Genomic DNA, 22,351 nt, shown 5'->3' with positions numbered 1-22,351 from the left:
TTTGCAGCACAACTGTTGCAATGGTTGAGGCAACTGCCAACACCTGCGTGGTGGGGTGACCATGCCCGGACACCAGGCACCTGCCAAAGCCTCTCTTACTGCCCTCCACAGCTGGGCAGGTCTGAGAAAATACAGCAAAAGGTTCATGAGTTAAGGACTGGGTGCGATCCCTCATCAAATACTTTCAGGGCAAAACAGACTTGAATTAGAGATATTACCTGAATTTATTGCTAACAAAATCCGAGCAGGATAATGAGAAGTAAAATAAGACCTTAAAAACACCTTCCCCACACCTCCCTCCTTCCCTCCTCTGCCTCCACCCCTTCAGCTGTGCAGGGAGATATGGAATAGGGGTTATGATCAGTTCGTCACCTGTTGTTTCTGCTGCTGCTCAGGGAAAGGAGTTGGAGTCCTTCCCCTGCTCTGGCAGGGCCTCCTCCAGGGACTACAGGTGGATCTCTGCACCCCAGGCCCTCCATGGGCTGCAGGGGCACAGCTGCCTCCCCACAGGCTTCCCCACAGAACCCCAGGGGAATCCGAGCTCCAGCTCCTGAAGCAGCTCCAGCCCCTCCTCCTGCCCTGCCCTGGGTGTGTGCAGGACTGTTCCTCTCATGTATTTTCACTCTGCTCTTCTCTGAGTGCAATTACATCTGTGCAGTAACTTTTTTCTTCTACTTAAATCCCTGATCACCACCATCTCTGCTGGGCTGGGCCTTGGCCAGCAGTGGCTCCATCCCAGAGCCATCTGGAGTTGGTTCTGCCAGACACAGGGGAAGTTTCGGGCAGCTTCTCACAGAAGCCGCTCCTCTAGCCACCCCACTACCAAAACCTGGACACACAAACCCAGTACAGGAGGCCTTGGAGGCAAATTGTTGGAACTCAGGACATCCCTTTGGGAGTCTGGAGTTGCTGGGACCCCTGCCAGGGGGCTCAGAGACCCTGGCACACAGCCCAGAACACCAGTGGGTTCAATTATGAACCATGGAGCAAAATGCCAGCTTTGCATGAAGATCTAAAAGCCACAGCAATTTAAATAGTGCAATAATAAAGTTCTCACAGGGTGTAAATGTAGGTTTTGGAATTTTTAGTATAAGGGTTATGGGGACAAGATGGAGGGACTTGAGTGTGTCTAGCCTTTCTTCTTCTTTTCTACCTCCATCTTCAGTGGTGATGTTGGCACTTTTAGATTGGTTTAGAGTAGAAGCTCATTGTCTAACATAGGTGATAGGCATTGGAAAATAATTGTAAACATGTTACACGTAGTTTTTAGTGTATAAAGACATAACACCGCCCCGGGGGCAGGCAGAGTGCCTGGGACTGTCCTGCTGAGCGGACCTTGGCTGGGCAGGAGAAAAAATTTTATAGATAAGATTTAATAAACAACTCCAAGACCAAAAACTGAAGAGCTTCAACTCATCCTTTGAACGTGCGGGCTGAAACAGAGACTCTTAACACATCTCGGGGTCGCAAAGCTCGGCAAAGTCCGAGAGCAAATGGCCCTCACTCTGAGGGAGCCAGCTTGGGACTGGCAGCTGAGGGAGGAAGCTGCTGGCTGAGGGACCTGCCAGCCTCAGGTGCCTCTGGAGAAGCCCCTGCAGACCAGGGAAGAGGTGCAATGCTCCTTCTCACTGATGACACTCCCAAAGCACTCAGCCTGGCTGTGTGCCTCCATTTCTGCCAGTTCAGGTCTTCCTGCGTACCTTGCTTGGTGGCACGATGGCCTTGATGCCTAGCCCTGGGCTCACTGCAGGCATTTTTGGGCTGTTCCTCATCTCCACAGCAGGCCCACTGCAGCCCTGGTGGGTGTCTGCTGTGTTGGCCCCACCAGCCTTAGACAGCAGTGGGAGTCTGGGGGTTCCTGGTGCCTGGCATTTGGCCACTGGCAACACTTGGTGGGGACCAGGCAGTTCTGGTGGCCCCAAAAACGTCCTCTGAGACCCTGGTCAGGAGCCAGGATGGGGCTCCCAGTCCCTGCCTGAGTTGCCTTAGCATGGCAATCCCTGTCCCTGCCTCATCTCTGCTCCTGGCCCCACCCTTCCAAGCCCCTGACCCTGATTCTGTCCCTGTCCTTGACGCTGTCTCTTTACCCCTTCATTCTCCCTGCCCTTGCCCCTACCTCTGCCCTTTCCTCTTCCTTACTCCTGACCCTGCTCCTTGTCCCTCCCCTGGCCCTGGCCCTGCTGTCTCTGCCCTCGCTCCTCCCCTGCCCCAGAGCTGACCCCACCACCTTCCTCAGAACTGCCCGAGTCCAAATCTGGGACTGGCTCCTCCAGGACACGCAGGCGGAGCCAGCGCCGGGGGCTGGGAGCGGCCCCAGCACCCAAGGCAGCTCTGCACAGGACAGGGCACCTAAAGCCGGGCTGCTCCAGCCCGCCCCACAGACCCGCTTCAGTTTTTGTCACTTGTTTTCCCCCCAACCCGCGTTTGCTTTCAGATCCCCTCCCACCCCGTCCCTGTGACCCTCAGTGGCCCCCCACAGCCAGAGCACACGAGGTGTCCAAAACTCGCACAGTTTATTTCGCTCCCGGCCATGCCCCCGCCGGCCGGAGGCTCCTGCCGGGCGCGCCCCAGGCCGGGCGCGGCTCCACCCCCAAAGCGCTGACAGAAATGCAGTAAGGCAAAAGTTTGAATTGTCCGGAAAGAAAGACCTTTTTACACACCTGCCTGGGCACATCCATCTATCGCCTGCCCGGTACCAGGTGCGCTTTGGTCTCCGTGTCACATTCCCAACCCTTCGGCTGTCCCGCGGGAGCAGGGGTGATGCAGGAGGCGGCTGTCACACGGGTCACTGCATCCCAGTGCCACCCACAGCCAGCAGAGCTGGCGGCTTCACCCGAGTCACATTCAAGGGGCAGCAGCAGCAGCTCCAAGGTGAGCAGGTCTGAGTACTGAGAGGAGTGGGGGGGGACCAGGGGATCTGATTGAAGGGAGCCCCCGTGCCCAGCCTTGAGCCCAGCACTGACTGGCACAGGGGTGACACAGACAAGTGCACATCCAGTAGTGATAAGCAGCTGCGGAACAACTCCGTAACAGCAGTGGCTGAGACTCCTCCTGGATTTGGTCTGGGGCCTTACAGGGAGATTGTGACACCTCCTGGTCCCAGCTGCTGCCCCAAGTGATCACAGCAGCACAGTGTGACCCCAGCACTACCAGGCTTTGTCACCCAACAGAAACTGGAAGTAGTGGGAGTCCATCTCCTCAGCAGTATTCCCTCTGAGACCTGCAATGCCTCTGTGCAGCTCCTGGCACGGCTGTGTTGCTCCAGTGAGATAGAGCAGTTACCTGGTACCCACCTTGCTCCTGATCCCATCCCAGTTCTGGTTCCTACTTGCGTTTGAGTGCTGAGGTTACCACCTGTGGCAGCAGCTCCAGTTGTCCAAGGTCATCGTTCTTGGTCACCCAACCCTTTCACAGCACCCACTGTGACTGAGCACATGGGATTCTTCCAGATCCCTCAACAGCAGAACCACCAAGAAATGGAATCTGCATCCAGGACTGGGGCACCAGGTACCCAGAGACTGCCTTGTGCCAAGTGGGAGCGTTACTGGTCAAAGCAGTGAAGGGGAAGATCCCCAGAGAAGCAAACATCTCCAAGAAGCAGTGGTGGAAAACAGTTCATGGTATGAGCTGCAGTCCTGGGTTTAGCTCAGACACTTCTGCTCTTGCTGGACTGCCCAGAGCCGATGGCTGAGGTTGAAGTGAGAAGCACAGCTGAGGGGGGAGGCACTGCAGCTCTGACAGTCTGTGCTGAGCCTGCAGCTCAGGGGGTTATTCCCAGAACCTCAGCCCTTTCTTCCAGTAGGTATCATTCCCAAAGTCAGACCTACTTCAGGGAACCTTCCCCACCCACCCCATGTAGCCCAAGCTTTGCATGTTCCTCGGAGTGGCCCATGTCCCAGGAAATGGTGGCACAGTCCTTATTTCAAAACCAGCATGGCCTCTGTCCCATCCTGCCTCGTCAGGTGGAGCCCGTGGGCGAGGTAGTACTCCCGCCGGAGGAAGGCATAGAAATAATCCGAGACGAGCAGGATCTGTGGAGTGAGATGTTCACACACATCAGTGCTGCTTCAGAGCAAGGAATAGAGGGACACATGCTGGTGACAGACCCTAGTGGGGGTTAAGCAGCTTCTGGGCTGTTCAGCACATGCTGCTGGAGGAGTCACTGTGACCTTGGGAACACCTTGTCCATCCCCTTGCCATGTTAAGCCAAAGGAGACTCACAGACAGTAGCTCCATAAACTGGCCAGAATGTATGACAATGGCAGGTCCAGCTGTGCCATGGCTGCACAGGCATCTCAGCTGCACCCACAGGACTTCTTCTATCCAAGTGTTGTCCCAGAATCACAGGGTCATTTTAGCTGGAAAAGACCTCTGAGATCACCAAGTCCAACCTTTGCTGATCCCTCACCGTGTCACCCAGCCCAGAGCACTGAGTGCCACATCCAGGCATTCCCCGGACACCTCCAAGGGTGGGGCTCCACCACCTCCCTGGGCAGCCCCTTCCAATGCCTGACCATAATTTCGGTGAAGAAATTCCTCCTAATGTCCAACCCGAACCTCCCCTGGCACAGCTTGAGGCCGTTTCCTCTCATCCTGTCCCTGTTCCCTGGGAGCAGAGTCTGATCCCCTCAGCTGCACCTTCCTGTGGGAGTTGCAGAGTGAGTAGGTCCCCCCTGAGCCTCCTTTTCTCCAGGCTGAGCCCCCCTAGCTCTCTCACCGCTCCTGGGGCTCAGTTACCTTCTCTAGACATGTTCCAGTCCTGTAATGTCCTTCCTGAACAGAGATGCCCGGAACTGGATACAACACTGGAGGTGCCTCACCAGTGCCCAGCAGAGGGGACAGTCACTGCCCTGGTCCTGCTGTCACCCCGTGGCTGGTACAGGCCAGGTGTCATTGGCCTCTTGCCCACCTGGGCACACCTGGCTCTTGTTCAACTGCTGTTGAGCAGCACCCCCAGGGCCTTTCCAGCCACTCTGCCCCAGGCCAGGACACCCTTGGCTGTACTGAGGCACATGGTGGGACTGTTCCCACACCTGGGGGCCTTGAGATGGCAGGAATGGCTGACAGTGGATTCTCTAAAGCTGCAACCTTGGGAAGCTGCCACTGCTGGGGCAGACTGGGCTGTGGCAGGGACCTGCTGGCTCAGCAGTGCCATTTGTCATTTAGCCTCTTGCAGTGTGACCTTCCCACAGGACTGTTGCCCTCCTCCATCTGGAAACAGAAGCAGGTAACTAGAGTGGAAAACCTTTCCAGTGCCAGCCCGAGCTGGTAGTTATTGTCCTCATGTCCTAGTGCAGCTGCCACTTAAAGCATCCCTTTGGCACTATGTCACCTGAAGCACAGCCCTGCTAAGGGCACAGAGGGAGGGACACTGGGTTACTGTGCAATACAGCACAGAAAAACACAACAGCTGCTGCAGAGGCTCAATGGCAGGAGAGGAGGGGATGGAGGAGCAGGTGCAGAGCAGGGGAAAGAGAAACAGGGCTGCAGACTGCTGAGGTCAGGGGAGAAAGTGTGAAGGAGAATAGACTGAGAGAGAGGGGCAGCCCAAACAGCCATGATCTGCTTGCTTTTCTGCACTGCTGATAGGCTCTGTCAGTGCAGGTGGTTTTACCTTTACCTAAGCTTCTCTGCAGATATCTAAATGGGAACAGAAAGAGCTGAGGTGGGGATAAGGGCTAGGTCTTTCTCACAAGGAAATCAGACAAGAGACTTGCAGTCTGCATTTACACAGAGCACAAGACCTTGCAGGACCTGCTACTTTCTCAGGTAGAAAATAAAACCCTCTTAGAATACCAACACCTGCTATTTCTAGTTAAAGTTTTACTATTCCTTTCATTCCTTAGCATGACCTGTAATGAACCACTCCCAGTTTCCTATCAGCCCCTCTTAGCAGAATCTCTATTCTCTCTCTCAACCTGTGCAGTCTCCTTTGGTTGTACCAAGTGTTTTCCCTATTAATCAAGGGTAAGAATAGGTGATTTTTTGCCCCTGGCCGAAGTGTTCCCCTGGCTTTAGGAGAAGCAGACAAGCATAAATGGCTGAGGAACATTCAAACTAAAGGCAACTTTAACTTGAAATGAACGTTCTGCTCACCCATATGTCAAACTGCCCCAGGGCCCAGGTACATGACAAGCAGCACAGAGAAGAGAAAGGACTTACAGAAGGTTGTAGCACCTCTGTACAGAGTTCCACCCTTCAAGGGTGCTAAGCTCTGCTTTCCTTAAGGCCAGTGGAAGAAATGTATCCATAATGGCCTCAGGAAAGGCAGGGAGGGCAAGTCCTGGCATCACTGGGACCCTGCAAGTGCTGCCATGCCTCAGAAAAACTGGTGTCATGTCCTTGAGCACAGGCAGTCTCATTTGTCTGCTTTCTGGCCCCACTGCTACTGCCCTGAGGTTCTTCCACTTCCCCTCTTAGCTCTCCTTCTCCATTCACTTGTGCTTGGTCCTGCCATACTGGGATGCTTTTCCTTGGCCATCAGCAACAGAGCACAGAACCTGCAGTCAGCCGGTTTGGATTGTTAAACCACAGCTCACACCACAAGAACTCTTTCCCAGTAGTGTGCCAGGGGTTGAGGAACAGGCAGAATCCAGGAGGAGAGCCAGGAAGCTGCTATGCAGGACCATACAGGATGCAGAGAGCTAGCCCCATCCTGCAGGATTCACTGCTGCTGACAGGCCACCCCATCCAGCAGCCTGCCCACAGTGCAGCTTCACACTCTACTGACCTGCCCTATGTTGAAAGTCAACGTGATGGCATAATAAAAATTGGAGTTGGCACTTCCTGCATAAATCCACAGATGCCACAGAACAGGGAACAGGAAGGAGCAGAAAATGAGCACACATGACAGGATGAAGATGTTCCGGAGGACTGTAAAAGAAAACCAGCTGTTAAAAGGATGTATTACTGAGCAGTCATGGTCACACAACCAGCAATGGTATTTAGGGTGTGCAGGGGGTGAGAGGGACTTGCCAAGATATATTTTCTCCAATAACTTTCCACAGGTTGCTTTAGTAACCTCCTGGATAGTGGTTATAAGAAATCCACTATATATACCTTCAAAATAAATACTTCTGCCTTTGTTGCAGTGTGAAATCCCTATTTGTAGCCCTTTCCTTCTAGACCCTGCTTCCAAACACTCTTTCTTGGATGACTTTGGCTTTTTGGTATCTACATTACAGTAACCAGCAGCCTGCAAAAGGGGCTTTGCCAGCAGCACCCCAATTTGGAAACCAGAGCATCCCTTGCCTCAACAAGCTAATGACAAATGAAAAAATGAATCTGTGGGTTATAGGACAAGATACTTTCTTGGGAGGTGGCAAGGAAATGAAAGCACCATAAAAGGAAGAAACTCATACAGGCCAAATGCACTGACAGACACATGACATGGAAAGGTGCAAGAATCCAGCAGTCTGCCTGAGTATGTGTCAGGGGGACAAAAGCCAAGCACAACTTTGTCTAAAAGAGCTGAAAACTCCCAGGCCAGGAGAGGTTTTGTTTTCTGTGAAGTGCTTATGCCTGTTCTTTGGTAGCAGTGCTGTAATCCATCCTGACACTTGTGCTGCTGTCCTTGGCTGCAGCTCAGCCCATGCCCACCACCCCACAGTTGAGGGCAGATGATGCTTTGGGAGCATTGTTGCATCCAAACCTCTTCCCACCTATTTTAAATTTCTTGTTCAGAAGGTCTGCTCACACACTGCAGGGTGGGAGCCTGTGACAGATGACTGTCCCTCTCCCTGCATGTTTGGAATGTGGAACTGAACTACGCTGAGCAAGCCCTTTCAGGAGTTCATCATCTGCTACAGCTGTGATGTGCTCAGGGCCAGCCTGGGGATTCCTGCCCTGTTTCATCACAGCTGCTGTGAGCTCAGCTCTCCTGACTGAGCCTGAAACCCACAGAGCAGATGGCCTCCAGGTCTCCTGATTACATCTCCTGCAACAGGCAGGTGAGCTGTCCATGAACACACTTGGCCTGGCTTGGAGAAGGCTGCAGTGAAAGGCCTGGACAACCTGGCAGGGTTGGTGAAAGCAGCTGGTTTAAGCAAGAAACAGCGGAAAAACACAACACTTCCAAATCTCCCATGGAAGCAGGTTCTATAGCCTGAGCTTGAGAATCCACAGGAAGCTCTCTGTGATTTCAGGAGCTAAAGAGGGTCTTTTTGAAGCACTTAAGAAAGTCTGGACAACTGCTTGGAGTAACTCCGTTACCTTCACTCTAAGCAAACAAGCAGATACAAAACAAAGCACAACTGCAAGATTCAGCACTTAAAGGCTGGGGGACTTGCCAAATGCAGGAGCACTGTTCAAATTACAAAGTCTTAAATGGGAGTGAAGCATCTGGGAGATGCAGGACTGCAAAAGGTTCTTATAAAAAAGATAATCTTCAGAACAAGTTGGAGAGAGGGGGAAGATAAGGTACAAGTGAAAATTCCCCCCTTGACCAATTTCAACCCAAGTTCTAAAGACATATTAGGGACTGTATCACCAGAGGAAAAAACCTCCAAAATTCAGTCTCCTACACACCCCATGGAGGCCATGAGAGCCTATGAACTTGGGTCTGGTTTGGTTTACTGGTGACCATTTAATTATTTGGCAGGCCCTTTTACATTCCAGATAAATAATAATCAAGCACAAAGGACTTACATCTGTAAAGGTGGCTCCAGACTGGAAGGAAGGCCATGTACAGTGCAACATCTCCCACGGTGGGATAGGACTTGAAGATAGAAATGATGGCGAGCTGGATGAACAGGAAGAACACAGGGTGTTCCCTGGAAAGGAAAACAAAGGCTAAGGGGATGCAGTAGGGCCTCTGGAAACTGCAAATGAATATCAGTAAGGGCACAGATGTGCTGCAGGACAGGCTCAAAGAGGCTCCTCCAGCCCTGTTCTCTCCAGACTAGGCTCTGAATGCTGGGTGGGGGGGATGGAGGTGCCCTGCAGAGCAGCAGGGCCAGGGGAGGCACATCTGCCACAGCCATCACCCAGCAACCTCAGTGCACATTCACACCTGCACTGTGCTTCCCAGCTCTGCCTTACTCACCAGAAGCAACTAGCACCTGCCTTTGATGGTAATTTGGAGAAGCCCAAAGCCCACAGTTATCCCTCTGGTACACCTGATCCATCCAGTGCAAGCCAAAGGACAAGCTCACTGAGGATCCAGGTGTGTTAAAGGGTGTTTTTATCAGAAAGAAGTCAATGAAGTAAGATGTCCCCAAGTTTCCACATTTTTTCTGACAATGAAGAGCTGGAAGTTCAAGCCAGTTCTTGCTTTCTGACTGCAGTGCCTTATGCTGGCACTTGTACAGCCTCCATTTTTTCTGCCTCTGTTGATGCTTGCAACACAGAGCTCCACTGCAGAGCCCAAGTCACTCTATTAAAGAGGAACTGAAACTGAAGAGCTGAAACTATGGGAAGTGAGGAGGATAAGCCCTTTTAAAAATCTTTTTCAGGCTTGTAGGTCAAGATATCCAACTTCAGCCTTAGAAGCATCCACTGGATAACTTAAGAGTTAAAAAAAAAGTGGTAAAGAAAAACATTCCTACTTACTTTAACTTTATTGCCAAGGGAATGGTGTAGAAGAACACATTGATTTGAAACACACATACAAAGAAAAGACTGAAGTGTTCAAACATCTCTGCAAAGAAGTACCAGAAAAGGCCAATATTGGGTGTCAGATCTGGAACAGAAAGGCTGAAATTTGAAAAGAAAGTCGCGGTTAAATTTTGAATGGTTTTTCTTCCATGCCCTGCTTCTGTTGCATTAATTAATCATTGTGTGCTACTGGATGTAGGTCCTAAATTGTAAATCCATTAAAGAGAAACCAAATGGATGAAAACATGGAGAGCAGGTTGAAATCCTACTGAGGAATCTTTCCTGATGTCACAGTAGGATTTAAACCATTCTCAAGCAGACACTTCTCCAGAGAGGAATATCTCACAGCCATGGTAGCTCAGCAACCAAGTCCATTTCCAATCACTCAGTGGAAAACAGCTCCTGTCTTTAATTTTTGCTATTATTTATTTAACAGAAGCTAGAGCTGGCTAATGGCTGTTTTCCCCCACATATTTTTTTTTTTACTGCATTGCTAGTAAATCACAGACCACACATTTCCTGGGTCAAGCACACATCTGGGTGTGATGGGCAAGAAACAATCTGCGTGGGCAGGGTGGGGCCAAACAGAAAACCATCAGTAAGAATCCTTATACTTACATAAAGCCATAAACAGCTGGGATAAAATCCCAGGAGTTGAGCAGGAAGAAGGAGAGGCAGATGATCACCACCAGGCTGCACAGGTAGAGGGATGCATACTGCATGGTGTAGAGCCAGAAAGTTTTGCTTTTCAGTTTGATAGGTATGAACTGGCGCTGAAAGAGAAACAGAAGCACCTCAGCAGGGGGAGAGCCACAAAAAAGTGTGAGTGTTCAGAACATCATTTTAAATTGATGAAAGAAAGCATCAAACATTGGCACTATGGCATTAGAAGGAGCAGCTTTCAAGCACAATTTGCTTGTTGTTCTTCCCTCTGGCCAGTTAAGTCACACACATTGCATACACTCCCAGAGCTGTGTTTGAAAACACAGCAGCAAAGATGGTCATTCCTGCTTGCAGTGAGTCCCTTGTGTGAACACACACCCAGGATTAAGATTTACACCCCTCCTCGCAGCTCCACTGATACCTCAGATGTTTGCAATACTGTACTGGTGCCTGTCTTCTCCTGCATGACCCCACCTGATCACCTGTTCTGGTTGAATGGTACCTTCTTCGATAGTTTTTTCTTCCTCTCCTGGGAAATTTATGTCTGACAGCCATCCCAAAACCTTATGTGTGAACACAGAGGCAAAAAATTTGATTGTGCTTTAGTTATGTCTGTCTCTTCAGTCAGTGAATTACCCAGGTTGGCTCTTAGAATTCTTGCAATGACCTCTTGTTCAATATGTTCTTGAAGAAAAAGGGGGTGACCAAAAGCCCTGCTCCAGAACCCCCACCCTGTGGCACCACCACCTGGCCAGGCACTCCTGCTCTGCTGAAATCAGGCATCCTCAGCCAAAGTCCTGCCACTGCCACATGCCCTCATCACATGACAGGGATATCTCACTCCACCAAGTCCCCTGGCTGCCTGTGTACGCACAAATACACACAGGGGCCAACACCTTTGGGAATTGCTCAGCACTCTGCAGCTCCAGGCCAGTGATGTGGCTTTTCCATTTGGCCCTGGGGTTTGCAGTGACAGGAGATGTGCAGAGAACCTGGCTTGGCTGCTGTGGCCTCTGGGTTTTCTCAGTTGTAGTGGGACAATGTAAGCAACATTACCAGAAATTTTGGCAGGACAGATTAAAAAGAGCAGGAGAAAAGTGATTTAATTCTGTACAAAGACAGCAGGAAAGTTCATTTACAAATTTAGACAAAAAGACACACACTGGTCATGACTGCCTTTAAAAGCTGCAAATTAGGCAATCACATATCAAAGTACTTATTGTGTTTGTGTTGTATTATTGTTTGTGAATTCAAAGTACAGTGCTTGCACTTCACTCTCAATTTACTTTGACTAAAGTTAAAAGAGAACAAACAAGGCTAAAATATTAAAGATATAAATTCTCCTAAAATTCATCAAACTGAAAAAGCAACATTGACTCCACAGTCCTTCTCCTGTAAAGACTAATAATAGTAAAATTTTTGGAAAAAAGTAAGAGACATTCATGTTAGAGCAAGAAAATTACTTAGAACTGACTCCCATTCTGTCTGGAAACTCAGAGATTTGAGAGCAGGCTAACTAAGTAAAGATAAGGTACAAGCACCACCATTAGAAGTAACAAAAAAAGACTGGTGAAATGCACAGCAGCAGCATTCAGGATTGTAAGAATTTAAAATACTAAACATTATCACAAAGTGATCTGTGAAGTGAGCTGAGCCTCTGCTGGCATCACAGCCTCACCTTGCTGCCAAAGCAGGATGAAATTAGCAAGGGTGGGATTCAGGGTCTTGTTAATGGAGAGGGAGAAGGAACAACCAGCCTCTTGCCAGAACATGCCTATTGCCACTGGACCCCAAACCAGTTTTTGAACTTCTCTGGGTCTGAGCCCCTCATTGCTACTCACACAACACAAAGAACAGCACTTATTTTGGGCAAGCTAAACACCACCCAGTTCTGCAGACTTCCTGCTCCCTTCTCTCCAAACACAGGCATTCACATTCAGGGTTCAAACTTGCCATGGCTTGAGAAGAGTCACTTTTTCTGAAACTCTGCACTTGTCTGACTCCCCTCCCCAGGACTGTCCCTGCACAGCTACAAGAAGGCAACAGGTACCAAGAGTTAGAAATCACCTACCTGTAGAAGGTAAAGCAGTGCTGGAGCAAACAGTGTGAGAGGGTAGAGTGACTGGTATGTTGCTAAGGCCAGGAACACAGCACTGAGGAAGGCACTACCTGAAAAGAAAAAAAAAGTTTATAAGGAACTTTTAGTAAAAACAGCTATATAGATAGGAAGTCCAAATGGGAAGAAATTCATAACCCTCTGCAGGGGATTCACAAGTATCAGGACACCCCTTGAAGGAGTTTTTAGCAGAATGTATCCTGCAAGGTGTCCTCTTGTTAACGACATTTTGAAGGGAGAATGACTCCCTTCATAAGAACAAACCACTGGCGGGTTTGTATCTCCTGTCACTCAGGCAAAGGAAGAGATTCATATCATTCAGTCTATCTAAAGCCCACGCTGGCTGCTGTTAATGCATGGGAATGCATTCACTTCAGTCATAGCTGTATGTAAGAACTGCCATACTGGGCTTGCTGGATAACCTCATCACCAGAATGTGTTGCAGCCTCAGCAAAGCTGTCTGCAAGAGAGCAAGCAAAGTGTGCACTGAAGGAGTGGAGTAGCATTAGCTCTGCTTTACTGATACCAAAACTGAGGCATATAAAGCATTGGCACACAAGTTTTCCAAGTGATTTTGTAAGTATACAAGTCTTTATTGAGGCAGCTTTATTTGAGGTGTCTCAGTATTGAGCACTCACATTTCTCAACTAATAACAGAAATATTCTCAGCCAAGAACAGAAATAATGTCCAAAAGATCTCAGGTTAAACAATAAAAAATGCAAGCACCCAGTGCAGTAGCCTGGTTATAGCTGCAGACTCAATGGAAATCCTCTGTAAAAACAGAGCTCAGACAGCAAGAGCCCTGATCCAGGGCACTGAAGCAGCTGTGACTCTGCTGACAGCAAACACTCAGAGAGCTCCTCTCTGCTTCCTCCCCTGAAAGGGAAAATACAGGGTTACCTGGTGATGAGCCTCTCCTCTCTTCAGCTACACTCTCCTGACAGAAACCTCCCTATCCTGTGTTTTATCCAGTGTTCAGTTCTGCACACATCTAAATAAGTGATTCCCAGAAATCACAGTCACAACCTGATATTCTCTTTGCCCACTTAAACTGCAGAATGCCACACTCCCAGTCAGGGACAAACCACGAGACAGTTTTGTCTATGACCAAAGTTTTGGTCTCAGGGTATCAGTGAACAGTTAAAAATCACTTTAACTAAATAGACCTCACTTGTTTGCTATTGCAAATGCTTTTATATTAAAACACCTCCTGACTCAATTAGCCAATAATTATAGGAAAACTGTCTTTGGATAAAAACTATCAGGTGTTTTTGGTTTGGGTTTTTTTTTGTGTTTGTTTGTTTGTTTTTGTTAGGTTTTTTTTAAATTCTGTTGTTGTTTTTGCAGTGCCTGGGTCTAGGCCCTGCTGGAGACAAAAGATCACACTGACCTTTCCTCTGATCCAGCAGAGAACTCCTTAAAACTTAGGTGATTATTACAAATCACATAGGCTAAAAGATTTTAGCACTGGGGAGTAAAAAGAAACAGAAAGCTGGCATTATGCAGAAAATGAATGAAACAGTGATTCTGACATAATCTACTCCACTGGGCTGTTTTGGGTCTTTGGTTGCTGCTTCTGCTTCCCCAAAGTTTAATTAGTTCATTTCAAACCATGTTTACAACTGCGAGTGAAAGCCAAATAATAGCTGCAGGCAAATGCCTGCTTTTGAATAAAAGTTCAAGGATAAGTTTTGAAAATAAATTGTGTATGACATTTAAGTGCATATTCACATACAACAGAAGAGCAACGGAGCTCTTCTGTTCTGCAGCACACAGACATGTTTCTTCCTGAACAGAAAACTATTCAAAGCCAAACAGGAAAAGGAGTCAGTTTTTAGCATAAACTCTCAGGTACACTGAGGTGAAAGTAAGTCTCCACTTGACTATAAAGTCTTTTGATGCCACAAATTCATGTAGAACTTTCACCTTGTTGCAGTCCTGTTTGTGCCAGGTTTCACTGAGATCTTTGTAGCAATCCTAGCTGTAGAGCTCACCCTGGATTTATTTTTTGCTACATTTCTAATCTTTCTAAAAAGTCATAAAGAACCCTTTTTTCTTTACTGAGTTACCTTTTATTGTAGCTAAAATGAAGAATGCAATGACAGAGTTGTTGATGGCGCAGGTGGACTTTGCCACACATGACATCACAGTGTAGGGGTTTAACAGGTAGCTGAAAAAGAGCAAAACTCAGGTTACATCCAAAGGAGCATCTAATTAAAGAGATATTCAAAGAAAAAAAAGATGCACTTTGCCTTTTCTTTTTGTTTATTTACATTTGATGGGATCCTCTCATCAGCAAATTACTTCAGCTGAACAGGTTCTTCAATCTGAAGCAAAAACCAGACCTCTGGATTGCAGGCTTGGACACAGGGGCCACAGGGAGCCCACTACAGAAATGAGACATTGGGAAGAGGTCCAAAATGCAAGTTCTGGCTTAGAAAATAGGCCAGAACTATAAAAACTGTTTCTTGCTTTGCAGAAGCATTATGTGTTTATTCAGTCAGATCTAGGATTATTTGGTCCAGAGGAAACTTTTTCTGCTACTCACACCTACTACTTCAGAAGAGGAATAAGGAGAAAACATGATGGAAAGAAATCTGAGACATAAGCAGAGTTTCCCATAACCCAGCCTCCTGCTGTGTTACAAGCCCTTACCTTCACCATGGCACTCCCTGATCTCAAAACCAGCCAGCTATGCAAGACTGACACATTTTAACTGGAATTACAGAAAAACTTTTAACAACTTTACATTTCAGAATTCAGCCACACTTTAGTTAGTAAGCATGCCAGCTCCTTTTGGAAAAAAGAATTACAACAACCTCATTTAAGTAGGTTCAGAGCAAAGAAAAAGGTTAGGAGGACTACCAGTATAGTAAGCATGATAATGTAATGATCAGCCTTGCCAATAACTAAATTACTCATCAGAGTCAGTAGACAGGGCTGACGATTTCCTAATTCTCTCTTTATATTTTCCTATGTCTCTAAGTCCCAGTTTGTCTTTTTCAGTGTTTCCAGAAGGCAGCCTACAGCAGGACAGGGAAAATTGAATGCCAACTTTGCTGTGGCAATGTACAAAACAGTCTGCAATTTACCCACTTAACCCTTCTGGCCATTGGGACTGTACCATTTTAAAAATTCATATGAAAATAAGAAAAAATGGCAATTTATCTGATGGAGAACTCTCTCTGATACAGATCAATTTGGATAATTTCTTTGTGTCAAAATATCAATTTTTGAAAAATCTGTAACAGTAGGCACCTTGCTTGTATATTAGTTGAAGCCTTCTGAAATTTAAAAAAAAAAAGTTTACTGTATAGAACACCAAGACACGAAATTAATAAAATGACAACATGAAAACATCTTTTAACTCTTATAAGCAATTTGGGTTATTCAAAGTGTGAAATTTGGGATATTCAAGTTGTGATATTCAGCACATATTCAGATGTTTTGTCCAGCTGCTGAAAAATTCTCCTAACTTTTCTTAAAAGACACCACTTGGAAGGCAGAGGATCAATTTTGATAACAGTATCATACAGGCAACATAAATGGCAATGTGATCTGTGCTGACTCAACATTCTTGTTACCGAGATAATGACCTTGCTGCTGAGCCCATCTCAAAGGGCCTGAGTGAATTTACTTGTTGGCAACAAGCACATGTAAATGCATCTGATTTTCATATTCAAACTGAGTACTCAGAGCCAATAGGAAATTCAGAATTTTTGCAGGAAAATAGTCCAACTTTTGCCAGGGTTTGAAGGCCCAAATGAGACAAATAAACCCCAAAGGGAGTTGAGGAACCAAAGCAGCCTACAGGAGCAATACTTACAATAGTGCTACCTTGAGGGGGATGTAGTGCATCTCCATGGGTGTCTGGATGAGTTCAGCCACATCTGGTGCATATTTATCCAGTTCTATTAGGAGCTTCTGCTTTTTGAACTGAACAAGGGAGAATGATCAAAGGCTGTCAGAACAGGAAAGCCATTATTGTGCACTACTTGTGTATTTCATATTACTCAGCCAGTTACCCGGGGCTTCTATGACTGTGGAGCATATTCAAGCCCCTGGTGTGAGCTAGAACTTATGTGAGGAGTGGTAGAGAACAAAAAACTCCTATTTTTCCCCACATACTTAAAAACTGAAGTGAGAGCCAGGAGGAAGCAGATAATTTCTATTTGTTTGAACTTCCTTAATTACCTGTGCCTATGTCCTGACACAGCTACCAGTGAATTCACCACACCAGAGTCCAATACTCAATCTTCCTAACACTCTCTGGATCTCTAATGAAAAGCTAACTTTATAAATTCACTGTTGAATAAACAAGCCCCTGAAAACCCAAATACATATGTACTCTTTGTTGTGTTAAAGATGGATACTTCTAGGACAAATCTCTCTTCAATCTCTTTTGTTTTAGGAGGTTCTCTATGGAGACAAGAGAGAAATCTGATACATGAACAGACTGAATTATGTTATGGTGAGACAGAAGGACAGAGATGCTGGCAGTAAATTCTCAACAACCAGAGTAACTCACATGTGGAATTCTTACATGCCTGCAGTTCTATCCCGGGTTATTTCCTTAACCTCAAAGTCAGAGGACAGGGAACAAGCTCCTAGCCTGGTGGGAGGCCACAGAGATGCTGTAGAAAATGTAGTTCCCTGCTGATGTTGATATCAAATCCCCACCCCTCTGGAACTGCAAAGAGCACAGCACTGCTTACACAAAATATTCTTTGAGAGCTGGGAGGAATCACTCACCTCCAAATACACATCTTTATAATTTGAAGGGAGCGAGCAGCATTTGATGTCAGACTCTCACCATGCTCACAAGAATGATCTATGTCACCTCAGAACTACTGAAAAGTTTCACTCCTTCCTTTACACATTTCTGGTCTGTGTATTACCTCAGGCCTGTGTACAAAGGAACCCTCTCCAAGGTAGAACACCCAGGCTGGAGAAGATTGTACACTGCTTTGATCACCACTCAGTGTGTAGCTACACTGCCACAACAGAATTTAAAATGCCTCAGTTGTCTGCCACATTCAGTCCTGTTTGCTTATCATTAAAATATGACCAGATTTACTGCAACAAGAACTTGACATCACATCCTCTGGCACATCTTTTCTTTGGCCCAAGGTAATTATATCTGCTGGGAGAAGAGGACCAGCAACACAGGGAAGTCAGCTTACCACAGCTTTGTTGAAGTCCTGGATTGCCAAGTAAAGGGCAACAGCAGTTAGCACATCAGTTATCTAAAAAAGCAAGGGACAGACTGATTGTAAGCAAAACAAACAAATGGAGAAAAATACATTGGTGAGCATTTAACAGGAGCTCTGATCTGACTCAGTTCAGGGGAATGAAACACAAGCTTATAAATCCTGAAAGGCTGATTTGTACAGTGCTCTCACACATCAGTTCATCTTGAAGACACGAGCTGTATAAAAACATATTCACAAAACAAGAGAATGGGGAATTAAGAAGAAAGAAATTGCTCATGGAGAGCAGCACATGAGAGTAAGAGAGAACCACAGGTGTAGTGAGAACACAGCAACACTAGGGCAGTGCCCAGCTGGCTGAACCCACCTGGCCACCAGGGCAGCTTAACAGTGCCTTGAGCTGCCCCAGACTGCCCAGGCAGCACACAGGACACATGGCATTGGCTCTGCACAAGCCCTGCCTGGCAGGGACCTGGGCACAGAGGCTCCACTGGGTGCTGTGTGCAGCCAGCTACAGCACCTCTGTCCTTCTGAATTGTGCAGAACTCTGAGAACTATTAACAAGAGACATTGGGGGGATGAAGACATTTGTGCTCCTTGCACGTCTGGAGTTTGGCAGACAGAGACAGCAGCATAGGCATTAAACTGGGGGGACACAGTATTTTATTACCTGGAAGAGATAACCTTTGAAATTTGAGACTAAATGACACCTTCCTGTTTCTGTGTGGGGATACTTATCTAAGCAATAACTCACAAAAAGGAAGGAATATGTGTGGAAACCCAGGGCAGCAGGAATATTTCTCTGTCTGCTCTAGGGTGTCCTGACCCCCAGGGGAGCACTGACTTTGACCCTCATTCATGGAGAAAGTTTCCTAGACTTCAAGACAGACTAGAATCCACAAAAGTGTGAAATAGATTATAGAGAGTAGTGTAGGTATTATCACTTGGTGACAAATTTAGGTTTTGGGATTTTTAGTATGTTGTGGATGGAAGCAGGATGGAGGGCACAGGGTGTCATCCTGGGCTTCTTCTTCATGCTCCTTCTTCATGGGTTTGAGGGTGGCATTTTGTAATTGGACAGAAAAGTCTGCACTGCGGGCTCTGTGGGATTGGGTTAAAAGGGAAAATAATCCAGGTGTCAGCTCTTATTTGGATAGTTTAGTCTTAGAAGACCTTGTAACCAGAGATTGTTGGCCATTTTGTGCCTTCTAATGAAAAGCTGCAGAACTCACAGCAGTGAGACTGTTTTACTGATAAGAAATAACAAACACCTGAGTGTGAACATGAACTACCATCTCAAGTGCCTTCAGTCCAGACCCCGAGAAACCAACGACTGGTACTCCCACAAATATGTACAAGAAGGGGAAAGACTGAATGTGGGTTTGTGCAGGCAAAGCTGCCTTTCTAATTAACTGAGCTCAGCAGGAATTTGAGCTACAGGGAGGCTGAAGGACTGAAAAAGAAAGCCACACTCAGCATTTCCCTGAATGGGACCTTTCAAGAGAAGCTTTCCATGAGCACTTACCATGAATACCAGTTCAGCATATTCAATTAGGAAGTGAAAGAGATAGATTATCAGCGGGGTCTGAAAGAGCAAAAGAGAAATCCATATCAAATACTGTCCAGATAAAATACTGGTGATTTGATGAGACAAACTACCAGAGTTGAGCAGTTCTACTAGACACTGCCAAAGGTAATTTCCTTTGGTCTATACTCCAGCACTGGTATTTCAGAGCAAAGTGATTAATCAAAGCACACTTACTGGTCTTTTTCCTTGCAAAGTCCTCGATGCACTTTATAAAAGACACTATCAACTCTGAAAATTGTATTCTGCTCCAACTTTTCAATTCTACTACAATAGTGGTAGACTTACAATAGAAAGCATACAAAGACCAGCTTTAGAAAGTAATTTTTTAATAGGAAATTTATTTTTCAGACTGTCTGCAGGTACTTTTGAAAGATTTCCTATATAGCTGCTGTTTAGATGTGTCTTTTATAGTGCAAAGAGAAGAAAGCATGTTAAAAATATAAAGCTGTAGGGTTACAATCCTATCAATCATTCTCTTACTTCTAGAGTTTCTCCCTTTTAAGGTAAGAGGAAAAGTATGTCTCTGAATTATTCCCATCACACAAAAGCTTAGTCTGACAGGACTATATTTACATGCTGCAAATTCAGCCTTACCTGTGAGAAAAAAAAATTATTTAAAAAAAGTTTAAAAATAATGTGATGGTCTAAATAAGCATGGGGGAATATTTCACAGTCTGGGAGAAATTCTGTCTAAAGAAATAGAATTTATTGAAAAGAATCCAGTTTTCAGAGGATACCAAATCCCTGCTTCACCCCAGGCAACACAATGTATGAGTGTACCCTCATGTCACTAAGGGCATTCAAGGGCACAAAACCCCACAGCTGCTTAAGTGCTTTTGTAGGAAAAAGGTATTTTCAAGATGAGAAATAAATAAACTGCATGCTTGTGCTAGTATTAGAATTATTGCAAATGGAGAGACTCCAGGTGCTGACACCTTGTAAATCCTATCAGACTCACAGTGACACTGTCCCTGCTCCAGCTTGTGCTGACAGGAACAGCTGGATGTGAACAGAGTGTTTAACTGTTACAGAGTTCCCCTGTCTCAGAGTTTCTTTATGCACTAACACACATGACACTGCCTGCTCCTGCACAGGGAATTCACTGGGATGATCTGGATTTCCTCGTGCTGCTCAGACAAACCACACAACTTCAGGTTCTCTGCAGTCTCTGGGACAAAACAGGCCCCCAGCCTTCTCCCAGGCATCAGCAGCCAAAATAAAACCCCTGCCACTGAAATATCACATTTAAAACCCAGCATGCAAACCAACCAACCTCATGAAAAATAGCTCCAGAGTACGGCGAGACCCCTAAATCCAGCAGAGCTAATCCTTCGACCACTGAAACAGACAAAACACCTGCATTAGAACCCCGGAATGTGGGAAGTGAGAGATCCCCTGAGGGTAAAACTGCAGTTTCAAAACACTGACACTCTAAGAATATCACCCATAGGATGGGTGAAACCATACCTCCCAGAGCCAACAGCCAGCCAAACACATTCACCCCAGCTCCGAGCAGGTTCCTGTGTGGGCACTCATCACCTATTCATTTGTTTCAGCTAAAAATGTTCTAGATGAAATCTTTTGCCCTTAACTCTATATAAATCACATGCATGATATCTCCTCCTTTTGAGTGACCTGTTAAGTGACACATGGCATCTATACTGGAGAAATACTTAATTCCAAGAGGATAGCCACAACATAATATAGAACTTGAACTGTTTTGCCTCATTAGAAGTAGAGAGGCCTCAAACGTCCAAAATCACAAGGGAAGAACATAAATGAACACATATTACCAGGCAAAGCTAAAAGCTTTATCTCTTGTTGAAACTTCCTGACATCTTATAGCCTTAATTCAGCTTCTTTGTGCTCATGGAGTTACAGCTTTCCCTGCAATGCACGTGTGTGCTTTTCCATGGAATCTCCACCCTCCTGAGCACAGAAGTTCCCTGGGACTGAGCAGTATGAAGTGAAAGAAGCTAAGGGAAATGGCTCATTTGTTCAGAGGGAAACAGTCAGGACACTGTAGGAAAACAAAAGAGGTGCTCAGTTCAGTGATAACCAGAAATATTTGTTAGAAATAGAAATCTATTAGAAATAGATTCAGGCTGCCATCAACTTCCTATATGGTGACAGTCCAGACTTTTCAAGATAATCCCACTTTTCCCCTTTACTATGTAAATACCTACCCTGATGCTCTAAGGTGGTATTTAGAAAGATTCAATAGCACAGGAAGCATGAAGTGCTATATACCTTGGAGCAGAGGCCTCAGGTCATCAAATACACTTGTACTTTTGACCTTTATTACTTCTGGCCACACTTTTCCACCCCAAAACTGCAAATAATTTTACCTGCATAATAACTGGATACCAAAGGGACGTCTTCAAAATAAATTAAGGTTCCTAAGGCTCAGATGATACACAGCTGAACATCACTGAAAAGCCCCCATCACCCATGACCTCACTGAGCCTTCCGAAGAGAATGTGAACCGCCGGTACCGTGTGGGGACACGGGCTGACCAAGGGGGGTGAGCTGGGGCCCGTGCGTGGCACTCACCGCGACACGGTGTCCGCGCAGGGACAGCGGAGCCGAGGCCGATGGAGCCCCGCGCTCTAGGCGGGGCGGGTCGCGCCCCTTCGTGCACATGTGTGACACCGCCGGTGTCCCGGCCGGCTGTGAACCGCGGCGCCCCGGCTCCGGCCCCGGCCCCGGCCTCCAGCCGCGCGGCCCTCCCGCCCCCCGGAGCCGCCGAGCACCGGCTCCCACGGGCTCCTCCCGGCCACAGCCGCTCAGGGCCCTTTTGTGCAGCTCTGGTTCGGGCCCGGGGAAGGACGGCCCGGCCCTGCCCGGAGCGCAGCCGGGCGCCCTCACGGCGGGGCCGCTTCTGGCCGCCGCCCGGCTGGGATCGGGCCCTGCCCGCCCGGCTCGGGGGTCCCGCCGCCCTGGCTCCTCCGCGCCGCCCCCGCGGGGCTCGGCCCGGCCAGCAGCGTCCCGGCCCGGGCTTGCCGGGCCTCACCTCGCTTCCAGGCGTTTAGCGGGGACGCCACCTCGACCCGCTCGGCGATGAAGTCGGCGAGGCTGGAGCGGTAGAGCGCGGCGCGCACCGTCACGGCCGCCAGCACCACCAGCACCAAGGGGGCCGCCATCCCGGCGCGCGCTCCGCTGCTGCCGCCGGCTGTAGT

The 22,351-nt window shown here is 47.3% G+C and overlaps 1 protein-coding gene across 2 annotated transcripts; it reads right to left on the bottom strand.

The window, feature by feature from the left end:
- Positions 1-2,512: 2,512 nt before the first annotated feature.
- Positions 2,513-22,332, bottom strand: PIGU (phosphatidylinositol glycan anchor biosynthesis class U). 2 transcript variants are annotated; one of them, XM_084217695.1, is made up of 12 exons: positions 22,186-22,332; positions 20,446-20,510; positions 19,110-19,169; positions 17,558-17,620; positions 16,201-16,310; positions 14,444-14,544; positions 12,329-12,426; positions 10,213-10,367; positions 9,550-9,693; positions 8,647-8,771; positions 6,731-6,873; positions 2,513-4,031 (listed from the first exon to the last, which is right to left on the bottom strand). In XM_084217695.1, the coding sequence occupies exons 1-12, from the start codon at positions 22,313-22,315 to the stop codon at positions 3,918-3,920; spliced, it is 1,308 nt and encodes a 435-aa protein (XP_084073821.1). In that variant the 5' UTR covers positions 22,316-22,332; the 3' UTR covers positions 2,513-3,917. The 2 variants fall into 2 exon arrangements, with proteins under 2 accessions (XP_084073821.1, XP_084073822.1); XM_084217696.1 differs by lacking the exon at positions 6,731-6,873.
- Positions 22,333-22,351: the final 19 nt, after the last annotated feature.

Source organism: Fringilla coelebs (genome assembly GCF_963513975.1).
Source record: "Fringilla coelebs genome assembly, chromosome: 18".
In the NCBI taxonomy this organism is placed as follows: domain Eukaryota; kingdom Metazoa; phylum Chordata; class Aves; order Passeriformes; family Fringillidae; genus Fringilla; species Fringilla coelebs.
Note: the sequence above shows the minus strand (reverse complement) of the source record. Positions and strands in the feature narration are given on the sequence as shown.